The following is an 11487-nucleotide window of genomic DNA, read 5'->3' as shown; positions in this document are numbered from 1 at the left end:
AACGTGGTTGCGTCCAGGCGAACATTTTCTCAACGCGGTTTGGCTCAGTTGATTCCCCTGCAGGTAGAATCGATGCGTTCCTTTCGCTCGCGTGGCTTTTGCGCGGCCGGGGTTGCGTGTTTGCTGAACGTTTCGTTCTGTCCTCGGTTTTTAAAAAGGGGCATGCATATTTTTATTTTAAAAAAAACACATAACTTGAAATGAGTTTTTTTTTCCCCTCCCTTTCTTCCGCTTGCTTGCTTGCTTGCTATCCTGAGTAAAGCTCACGTGGACAAATTGCAGGCGCGTTTGTTAGGATAGGGCGCAAACCCTCCCCTCCCAACCCCGGGAGGGCTGCATTCACACAACCTGGATAAGCAAACCCCGGGGGTTGCATTGGCAACCAGCTGCAAACCTTGGTTAGTTCGAGGGCAGATTTAGCCTGCTGGGTATGCATGCAATCCATCTGTAAATGCAAATTTGGTTAGGTTTTTTTTTTTTATGCTTCTGGATTCTTGCTCAAATCCCCAGAAACAAGGGCGTCTTGTGTGAACTGGGCCCGAGTTGCGGGATCATGATTGCTAAAAGCGGGGATCGGGAGAAGATCCGCAGCTGTGTGATTACAAAGATCAAATTCCAAGAAATCCTCAGGACATTATGCTGCTCTTATTCTGCAACTTAACCCCAGGATCCTATAGTCGCCTCGTTCTGGTTTCCTAGCATGTGGCACTACAACTCCCAGTATTCCCAACCAGCGAGTTGAAAGCCATGACCCCAAAAACATACATGATTGGTAAAAAAAAGTCATGTTTGATTAATTTTGCAAATCATCCAAAGGATTTTGGTTGCATAGAAAATGGAAGAAAACTAGAAATATCCAGCTTTGGCTTTCTTGGAAGAGAAAACTAAAATAGGAATTAAGAGTCATCTGGAGTGGGAACTGGGAAGAGAGGCTGTGATTACAAGCTGTAATGTGGCTTGTTGATCCAGCCACCAGGGTTTGACATGATTTAGGCGATTTAGCTGGCTGTAATTGAACAAACCTAGGTTTAGCAGGATGTATAAGTTTTGACCTGTCTGTCATTGAACAAACCAAGGTTTAGCATAAGTTTTACCTGTCTGTAATTGAACAAACCAAGGTTTAGCAGGATGTGTAAGTTTTGACCTGTCTGTAATTGAACAAACCAAGGTTTAGCAGGATGCGTAAGTTTTACCTGTCTGTAATTGAACAAACTAAGGTTTAGCAGGATGTATAAGCTCTGCCACAGACTGTGCACACAACTGGCGGGGGAGGCCAAGAGGAAGACTTGTTCAGGGATGGGTTACCTTGCTGCCTCTGGCTGCATTCCCACAAGAGCTTCATTTAGTTTCTGGACCAGGCTAAAAACCAAGAAACAATCAGTTTCACCTTAGGCATGAAAACCAGCTGGGGGAACCTTCTTCTTTCTGTGCCCGACCCACCTCACAGGGTTGTTGTAGGGAAAAGAGTAGGAAGGAGCATTAGGTATACAGGTAATCCTCGACGTTTGGCCACAATTGAGCCCAAAATATAAGTTGCTAGGTGAGACATTTGCTAAGTGAATTTTGCCCCATTTTACGACCTTTCTTGCCACAGTTGTTAAGCGAATCACAGAAGTTCTTACGTTAGTCACACGGTCATTAAGTAAATCTGCCTTCCCCCCCCCTTTGACTTTGCTGGTGAGAAGGTCGCAAAAGGGGACCTCGGGACACTGCAACCCGTCATAAGTACGAACTAGTTGTCCAGCATCCAAATATATCCCATGACCACGGGGCTCATGCTGCAACGGTCGTAAGTTTGAAAAAGGGTCACGAGTCGCTTTTTCCAGTGCCGTGGCAACTTCCGACGGTCGGTCCCTAAACAAACTGTTGTAAGTCGAGGACCAGCTGTATTCAATGCCTTTTGAGTTATTTATAATTTTTTTAAAAAAAAAAAGGCAAGAAAGAGGTTAGCCAAAAAAAAAAAAAAAAATCCCAACCAGAAACCAAACCAAAAAAAGCACCTTCCCCCCAACCTCCAGATGCGCAGAAGCGGCTGACCCGGGTTCAGGCAGGTTGTGTGAAGGCAGCCAAGGGAAAGCTGCTTCCGTCACGGCTACCTCATCGCCTGCCTGCCTCTCTCTGCTGAGAGAGAAAATAACGGGAAGGTGCCCATTGGCCGAGCGCGGTGAAGCCTCCCTGTGGCTTGCCGGGCTTTAAGCCTCGCTTTCTCCTGGCTCCGGCTCTGGAAGGGATGCGGTGGGGCGCTGCGCCCGGCTCCCCGCGGGGACAGCATGACCCGGCGCGATCGGCTCATGAAGGGAAGACCCCAGAGGCAGCCTGAAGCCGGCACTGATTCCCGGCCGGGTGAGTGACGGCAGGAAGGATGCTCTGATGGAGGGAAGGATGCAGGGAGGACCATGCCCGTTGCAGGCGATGCTGGGGAGGGAAGGGATGATGGTGGGAAGCTCCCCTCCCTCCCCATCTAGCTGGGCTTCACACGGGGCTCTCGGCTGGCGAAAAACAGAGGAGGAAGAGGAGGAGATCCGTCCCTCTCCCACCCCGCTTGCAAACAAGCAAAGCCGTCTTTTTTTTTTTTTTTAAACTCGGGTGCATTGCAGCAAAATCTGCTTTTGGTTGGGGGGCAAATCTGTGATCGCACCGGCACTCAATTTCAGGCCATATTGATGCGGGGATTGGGTGGGTGGGTTTGGTTTGGGGGTGGGTGAGTGGGTGAGAATAGCGGCCTGTTGGGGGGAAGGGTTAGCCTGACAGATCCAGAGGGGATCTCTCTTCCCTCCCCTCCCCAAGCTTCGTTCATTACAATACACACAACCCTGGGAAGTGAATTCATCTATTTTACTAGGTTCTGGCAAAGGGAGGTTGGAAAGGAAGAGGCAGTCAGCGGCCAAACCCAGGGTTTAAAACTAAACCGCGGCTTCCTCCTCCTTGGTGAATGTCTAGCCGGGTTAGCGGGTTGAGCTGAAGCGTGTCTGTAGGGTCTCCTGCTCGTGCAAGGGAGGTGGACTAGATGACCTCCAAGGTCCCTTCCAACTTCGTTATTCTAGGTTGTGTGAAACCTGGTTGGGGCGGGCATGCATGCTCTTGTTTTATAGGGTTTGGGCTTTGATTTTGTGGGATGGCGGCCTTTCTAGGAGCAAAACGATGCTGGGTTGGAGAACCAGAATTGGGCAGACGATGACATCCCGGTGATGTCATCACACCCAAAAGCACCACTTGCTTTTATTTTATTAGACGTATAGGCCTCTCGTATCCAAAGCCACTTGACAAACAGTAACTTCTATCATTGTATTGGCGCCATCGGGGTTTGCGACAGCCACCGCTGATCAGAATGCACCAGAATTTGAATACAGAACCCTTCTGGGCAGGCTAAAAGGCGGGGGTGGTGGTTAATTCTTGCATGAACTGGGGTGCAGTATCTCTGATCACCCCTATTTACAGACACCCTTTTTCTGAATTCAGCCCCACCAACCTTCAGCATGGTATCCCAATTCCTTGCAGGTTTGCTGAGAAATAAATTCTAATAGTGCACGCTGGGTTCCCACAAACAGCATTTGAAGGGGGTAGACTGACTCCCCAGATGAGAGCCAACAATTCCGATCGCTTCTCATTGGCTATGATGAGCTGCCTTGAGTGTTATATAGCAGGGGTCTCCAACCTTGGCAACTTTAAGCCTGGCGGACTTCAACTCCCAGAATTCTGGGAGTTGAAGTCCGACAGGAGAGCTTTGCTGGCTGGGGAATTCTGGGAGTTGAAGTCCGACAGGAGAGCTTTGCTGGCTGGGGAATTCTGGGAGTTGAAGTCCGACAGGAGAGCTTTGCTGGCTGGGGAATTCTGGGAGTTGAAGTCCGACAGGCTTAAAGTTGCCAAGGTTGGAGACCCCTGTTATACAGGACAGGTGGTCCTCAACTTATGATCACAATTGGGAACAGACTTTCCAGTGCTAAGCAAGGAATTTGTCAATTTCTGTGGAATCGAAGATATGCCATGAACTACTCTCAAATTGATATTTGGCATCTTTAAAAGCCTCCCTCGCAGTTCTAGACAGGTTGCGGCCTAGAATTGCCTAGAAACTGCAATTCTGGTATCTGCAGTTTTCTCCGGACGCCTCAAGCCATATAGTTCCAAGAACGAGCTTCCAGATGTTTTGCGTTTCAGCATCCTCTGGCCTCCACCAGCTTGGCCGCTGGCAAGGCAATTTGGGTGTGTGTGTGTGGGGGGGGTTATAGTCCACATTCCGTGGCTTTCTGTATGTGGATGCCAGGTTAGAAATGCACCCGCATCTCCCACGTTTTGCATTTTCTAATGCACAGTTTTGATTCAGTAAAATGGGGGGGGGGTACCCTCCAGTTCCAGAGAATCCTTCATCTCTGGTTGTTCAAGCCCCCATTTTTCTTGTTGCCCACCCCTCCCTTCCCTCCTCCCCCTTTGCTCAGAGCAGCTGAACTCTGGTAGCACATCTCATTTCTCCCATCAATATACTAGTTTCTCTTCTCCGGCCTGTATTCTGAACATGTTGCCATAGCAACTCCACACTTATGCCAAGTTGAGCAATAGAAGAATCATGCCGTAATTGGATCCCAGGGCCTTGTGAGATACAGGGAGAGCCCCTAAGGCAGTGTTTCTCAACCTTGGAAGCTTGAAGATGGGTGGACTTCAACTCCCAGAATCCCCCAGCCAGAACAGTCATAAAGTGAATAACCACAGGACTACGCCTGATTTTTCAAGCATTTTTTGCAGCGATCATTAAGCAAATCTGGCAGTCATTAAGCGAACCCATTGTTTGGGTTACACATTTTGGCCGGAAATCAGAAGTAAACACCAGTTTCTAACAAAAACTTCGTAAGACCGAGTCACGTGACATGAATGCCACAAACAGCCATAAATGCAGGCCATTTTGCTGTGTGCACAAAATGTGGTCACATGACCTCAGGCGATGAGCGGGCAGATGTCAGATCTTCGGATCCGTGTCACAAATCCCATTTTCAGGCTCCATCGTAATTTTGAATGTTCGCTAAGCAACCCATTATAAGTCGAGGACTACCTTGTACAGACCTGAGTGGGTGGTAAATAGGAAGACTGATCCCAAAGTTACTTTTTCACCCCTGCTGAAACTGTAAACGGACACTAAAAGAGGCAGTTCTAGTAGATTTCTAGTAGTTAGTGAGATAATTTTCAGGCATGCATCGTTTGGTAAAACAAGCCCTGTTTTGTTTAGGGTAGATTTCTTTTCTGAAAGGATGTATAAAGCTTGTTTAAAACTGAACCTGAATTCTCTCCAACTCCCCCTCCCCACTTTATTCTCTACCCACCCCCCAACTCCCATCCCTGCAGGTTATATTCTCACCCGACCAACCCTTGTCCTCATGCTGGAAAGGGGGGAAAAGCCCTGCGTGAGCAATAGCAAGAACGGAGTGGGGAGCAACCCGCTGAGTAGCAGTGTCACAGGTAAGGAAAAGCTTGGCGAGGAATGTGGTTGTTTTACAGTGTTTCCCCGAAAATACGACCTCCGAAACTAAGACCTAGTTTGATATTTTTTTACATGTTCACCCAATATAAATCCTAATTAAGACCCCACCCTCTCCAGGGTGCATGGGTAAAAATTACCATATTTTTCGGAGTATAAGATGCACTGGAGTATAAGATGCACCTTAGTTTTTGGGAGAAAAATAAGAAAAAAACTGATTGGCAGATGGATCGGCCTCCCGGAATACCCCCAATCAACTGTTCCCCAAGTTGAATTTTAGAAACAGGTTGGTTGGTTGTGAGTTCTGTGCCTTGCTTTTTTTTCAGCCTCTGAAACTTCTGAAACTCTGTTTCAGAAAAAACTGCCTCTGAAAGCCTCCGAAACAGAGCTTCAGAAAAAAAGCCTCTGAAGTTTCAGAGGCTTTTTTTCTGAAGCTCTGTTTTGGAGGCTTTTTTTCTGAAGCTTCTTTCAGAGGCTTTTTTCAGCCTCTGAAACTTCCATTTGAGAGGCTGGGCGGGGCTACATTTGAAGAATAAGATTTTCACCCTCTTTTTGGGGGGGAAAAGGTGTGTCTTATACTCCGAAAAGTACAGTAAACTAGGGTGGGGATGCGGGGGTGGAGCTGTCCTACTACTTACCTTCGGACAGTTGCAGCCAGGCCTCGCACACCCCGAAACATGCCTTGCTGGCCCATTTCTTCTGCAGCTGGCAAGGCTTTCCTGAAGGCCTCTGCAGCCAATAACAGAGCTCCGGATCGATCCTTCAGGAAAGCCTTGCCGGCCAAAAAAGTTCCTGAAGGCCTCTGACAGCGAAAAGGATGCCGGTGGTGACACGTGCAAGTGAGGTGAGTCAGTGGATGACATCCCCACCTCCCCCCACCGGAAATAAGATGGTGCCTTTTTTGGTGGCAATATATATATAAGACAGGGTCTTATTTTCGGGGAAACATGGTATTGTTTGCACAAACAATGGAAAAAGTTGTGCTTCTCCAAATTGTGCAAATCCAAAAGATCACGATGCATTCTTTGGATAAAACAGCAAATACTTAAAAAAAAACCCATGATTCCCTCCATTTAACCTTTGCCTAATGTCAAATATAGGTAGTCCTCATTTACTGACTAATTGGGACTGAGAACTCTGTCACTTAGCGACAGTCATAAAGCACAACTTCATATGACTGCCTCAACTTAATGATGGCAGTTCCTGCTGTCCCCCATTGCTGTCGTTAGGCGAATCCTACACAGTTGGAGCATCCTGTGGGCGCAGAATCACCGTCTATGATCTTCTGCCAGCTTCCCTACTGACTTTGCTCGTCGGAGGCTGGCAGCGAAGGTCACAAAGGGCAATCATGGGATGTCACAACAGTTGTAAGCGCTGCCAGTTGTGTAGCATCCAAATTTGGTTGTTGTAACTGCGACATCCCAGCAACCAGAAGTTGCTGGGATGTTTCAATGGCAAGGCGATGGCCTAGCGGCTTACCGAATCGTCATCACCAACAGCCACAATGATGAGAATCCGTCATAAAAACCCTCTCATTCAGGGCCATCATAACTTTGACTAGCTGCTGGACAAGTGGTCGTTAAGCAAGGACTGCCTGTATTCTTCCTGCAGAATAATTGGCAAACAGCACAAATTTGAGGCAGGAAAATGGAGTGTTTGGTAAGGAATCCTATTTAATTTTTTAATTTTTTCTCCCTTCCTTCCAGATTCTCAGGCCTTGAAAGAGAACACCAAATCACCTTCGCCCTCGACTCTGTCTTCCCCACCCGCCACGGAGTCTCCCAAGCCACCCCGTCCCCGCCGGCGGCGGCCTCCCGCTGTCTTGCCTTCCGATCGTCCCTATCAATGCAAAGACTGTGGCAAGCGCTTTGTCTACCGCTCCAAACTGGCCACCCACCAATGGACTCATTGCGCCGAGCGCCCCTATAAATGCCCCGACTGCCCCAAGAGTTTTAGCTATCCATCCAAGTTGGCCGCCCACCGACGTACGCACACTGGGGAGCGCCCCTTCCCCTGCTCTCTGTGCCCCAAGCGCTTCGGACATCGCTCCAAGCTGGCCGCCCACCAGTGGATTCACACGCCGGAGCGCCCGTATAAATGTGCCGATTGCCCCAAGAGCTTCTGCTATCCTTCCAAGCTGGCTGCCCACCGCCGCACGCACACGGGGCAGCGGCCGTACCCCTGCAGCCGCTGCGGGAAGAGTTTTTGCTACCCTTCCAAACTGGCTGCTCATCAACAGATCCACGCGGCCACCGCAGCGGGGCGGCCTTACCCGTGCATGCGCTGCAGCAAGAGCTTCCGGCAGCTGCGCAACCTCACCCTTCACCAACGGGTGCACGAGGATGGAGAAGCAGGCGATGACTTAGCCCAGGACAAAAGCCACAGCAGTGGAGACAGGCCCTAAGTTGCAACCGTTGGGCTCTGCGAGGGTGCAGGGAGAAACTCAGATAATTTGAAAACTTGGTAGCTGTGGGATCGTTGTAAATAATGGAAAGTTATGGTGGAGCTCAGGGTTGCACCGTAACCTCCAGCAACCCATAACTTCTCTGTTCTCGGCTTTGATGGCAAAACTGCCGCAGGACAGGCTCCCCCTCAAGAGGCCAAGTTGTGCGCGCCAGCTGAATGCTGTTCTGGTAACCTTGTTTCTGCAGTGACCGATGGCCTATTCTACCACCTTAAGTTATGCAGACTTCTGCACCTTCGTGATTTGTTTTGCTTCAGTTTTAACCTTCCGGTTCTCACCAGACACAATCCTGGTCCCTCCATTGTCCACGTCAGTTCCGTGCCAACAAAACAAAACACAAAAAAAAAACCCACCGTTGAGATTCCCACACTAATTGCATTTAGAGAATGCCTGCACCAGAGCAGAACCTGTCGTGTGCTTTGCACAAAAGGAGAAACCTCTGTCTGTGGCCGTGTATAGTTTTGTTTTATGCTCAACTGGTGCATGCTTGTGTCGGAATGTGGAACTCAGCATACCTGTCATTCAAGGGTCTATAACTTGTATCTTCACTGTGCATTATACAGGGGGCTACGTTGCAGCTGCCTTGACCAGTCAACCTTTTGGCCGTGGAAATCGGGAGGTTTAATATGCATGAACTGAGCACATCATATTGGACAGGAGTTGTGTCTACTTTAAAGAAGAAATCTCTTGATTTTTTTTTGTTTTACAAAACAAAAGCGGAGTCTGACAACGTGGCAATTGGTGAAATCCACCAGTGGGATCACTTAAGGCACAAATCCCAGGAAAGAGTAGGCAACATTTATGTTTTAAAAGGATTGTAGAAGCAAGAAAAATCGGCAAATTCACGCCACCGTCTAGGTTTGTCGTTTACACGTTGCATCAAAAGATGCCTCAGGCCACTTCAGGATTAGTGTGGGTAGTGTATTAAGGGTGAAGCAAATGCATCGGTAGCACGGATAGAAAGCAGATTTTACACATGAATTTCTCGGGCTAAAAGGGACTGTATAATTTTATTTTCACCATGTACTACACACAATTTTATAGCCTGCTTCCTTGTTAACTCCTATGTGTTTGGTTTACTTGTACCACATGCCTAAAGACACCGAAAGTTTCCATTTTGCCCTCATTATTGAATATTAAGTTCCCTCTCGGATTTTTCTCTCCACCCGTTTCTCTCCCGTGCTCTTCTAGACTCAAGTCTGCTTTTCACTGCTATCCACAATTTATACACACACTTTTTTTCCCCAATAACTGGTAAAACCTAGTATAGGTAGTCCTCGACTTACGAACACAATTGAGCCCAGAGGTTCAGTTGCTAAGCGAGACATTTGTTAAGTGAGTTTTGTTCCATTTTACAACCTTTCTTGCCAATGCTGTTAAGCGAATCACTGCAGTTAAGTTAGTTGACACGGTTATTAAACGAAATCTGGCTTCCCCATTGACTGCTGGTCAGAAGATAATCACATGAGCCCAGGGACTCTACCACTGTCATAAATATGAGTCAGTTGCCCAGCCTTTGAATTCTGATCATGTGACTGGGGGGGGATGCTGCAACGGTCGTTAAGTGGGAAAACGATCCGTGTGTCACTTTTTCCAGTGCTCTTGTAACTTTCAACGGTCAGAAAACAAACTGAAAGTAAGTCGAGGGCTACCTGCAGTACATCTTTCCACTTCCCCACAAACTAGCACACGCCGACTTCCCTATAATTCAGATTTGGGTGAAAGGCAGGTGGAAGTATGTGTGATTGGTTCCTAGTCTGTTTGTAGCCGTAGTACAAAACAAAACAAAAAGGAAAGCTCCATTAGATGCTGGAGTTTTTGTCTTATTTTTCTTGAAATAAAATAAAATATGAAAGCAAAACACCGTTTTGAAGTTAAGGTATGCTTGGTGCGTGTGAGAAAAAGGTTGGGGGTTTTAAGGTAAGTCGGTCATAGTAGGGAAGGTCCAGCATGTGAGCTAGAACAGGGATCTCCAGCCTTGGCAACTTTAAGCCTGGCGGACTTCAACTCCCGGAAATCAGCTTTGCTGGCTGGAGAATTCTGGGAGTTGAAGTCTTAACAGGCTTAAAGTTGCCAAGGTTGGAGATCCCTGAGCTCGAAAGAATCTGTGTACTGGTAGTCCTCAACTTAATAACCAGAAGGGACCCTGCCTATTGTTCATAAATTGTGATGATCATAAAACCAACGTCATCACATAACCAGACCCGTTATTTTTTTTGTAACCGTTGTAAAACGAATCCATTGTTCGCTATGAGCTGTTTTTGACACACACAAAAAAAGGGGAGGGGGAAAGTAAGACATGGTCATGTGATCAAGAGATGCTGCCAATGGTCATAAATGAAGGTCAGTTGTCGAACATCCAACTAGGAGGGCTTGTGACCCTGGGGGGAGGGGAAGGTGGCCATCTGAACTTCAGAACCAGGTCTTAAGTTCCTTTGGGTGGGTATGTCGTAACTGAATGGTCACTAAGCAACCGGTAGTAAATCAAGGACTGCCTGTATTACCAAAAGCCCCATTTCTGCATCTTGGATGGCAAAGACAGGTTAGAATTAGAATAACAGTTGGAAGGGGCCTTGGAGGTCTTCTAGTCCAACCCCCTGCTCAGGCAGGGAACCCTATGCTATTTCACTCAAATGGCTGTCCAATCTCTTCTTAAAAACTTCCAGCGTTGGAGCATTTACAACTTCTGGAGGCAAATTGTTCCACTGATTCATTGTCAGGAATTTTCTCCTTAGTTCTAAGTTGCTTCTCTCCTTGATTAGTTTCCATCTGTTGCTTCTTGTCCTGCCCTCAAGTGCTTTGGAGAATAGCTTGACTCCCTCTTCTTTGTGGCAAGCCCTGAGATATTGGAACACTGCTATCATGTCTCCCCTAGTCCTTCTCTTCACTTATGTTTTAGCCTCCAGTCCCCTAATCATCTTTGTTGCTCTTCTCTGCACTCTTTCTAGAATCTCCACATCTTTTTTACATCGTGGCGACCAAAACTGAATGCCATATTCCAACTGTGGCCTTACCAAGGCATCTAAAAGCTTATCTTCTCACTGAGGGAACAGGAGTCCTACTTGAGCTCACAGAGGAATATTATCTCTCCCTGGCAGTGTTGATAAGTTCTTAAAAGATACCGCTTGGAGACTTGCATCTTGTTTTATTAAAACATAACATGATATAGGAAAAGAGAACAAGAATACACCCCGTGAAGTTTTGTCGCTGGAACCTCGGAACAACTGCTAAACCAAGGTGTAAATTTATAGAAAACAAAGCAAGCCCTTCGGTCTTTGTGAAACATGGACTGTACAATAGTAAAACATTTCAGCTAGTTTAGCTGCCAAGGCTAACTCCTTTTCTCCTTACAGTTTAGCATCCTTAAAAGAGACACATGCAAATTCCTTTTGTGCTCTTTTTAATGTGCTCTGAAAAGCTAATTTCTTGACACAAGCCTCCCTTGCAAATATTCCATCCTCCGAGACCAGGAATATGAGTCTAAAATAACCTTCTCCAATCCTGGCTCCTTCGAGACATGTACATTTTTATTCCCAGAATTCTCTGTTAACTATTAGAA

At 47.2% G+C, this 11487-nt stretch overlaps 1 protein-coding gene across 1 annotated transcript; it reads left to right on the top strand.

Annotated features, from left to right (window-relative positions):
• Window positions 1–22: 22 nt before the first annotated feature.
• ZNF575 (zinc finger protein 575) lies at window positions 23–9862 on the top strand. Its single transcript, XM_070949764.1, has 3 exons — window positions 23–63; window positions 5332–5445; window positions 7171–9862. The coding sequence occupies exons 2-3, from the start codon at window positions 5364–5366 to the stop codon at window positions 7866–7868; spliced, it is 780 nt and encodes a 259-aa protein (XP_070805865.1). The 5' UTR covers window positions 23–63; window positions 5332–5363; the 3' UTR covers window positions 7869–9862.
• The last annotated feature ends 1625 nt before the right edge of the window (window positions 9863–11487 follow it).

The sequence above is a fragment of the Pituophis catenifer genome, unplaced genomic scaffold (assembly GCF_029215685.1).
Source record: "Pituophis catenifer annectens isolate HBS135680 unplaced genomic scaffold, rPitCat1.0.hap2 SCAF_9, whole genome shotgun sequence".
Taxonomy (NCBI): domain Eukaryota; kingdom Metazoa; phylum Chordata; class Lepidosauria; order Squamata; family Colubridae; genus Pituophis; species Pituophis catenifer.
Note: the sequence above shows the minus strand (reverse complement) of the source record. Positions and strands in the feature narration are given on the sequence as shown.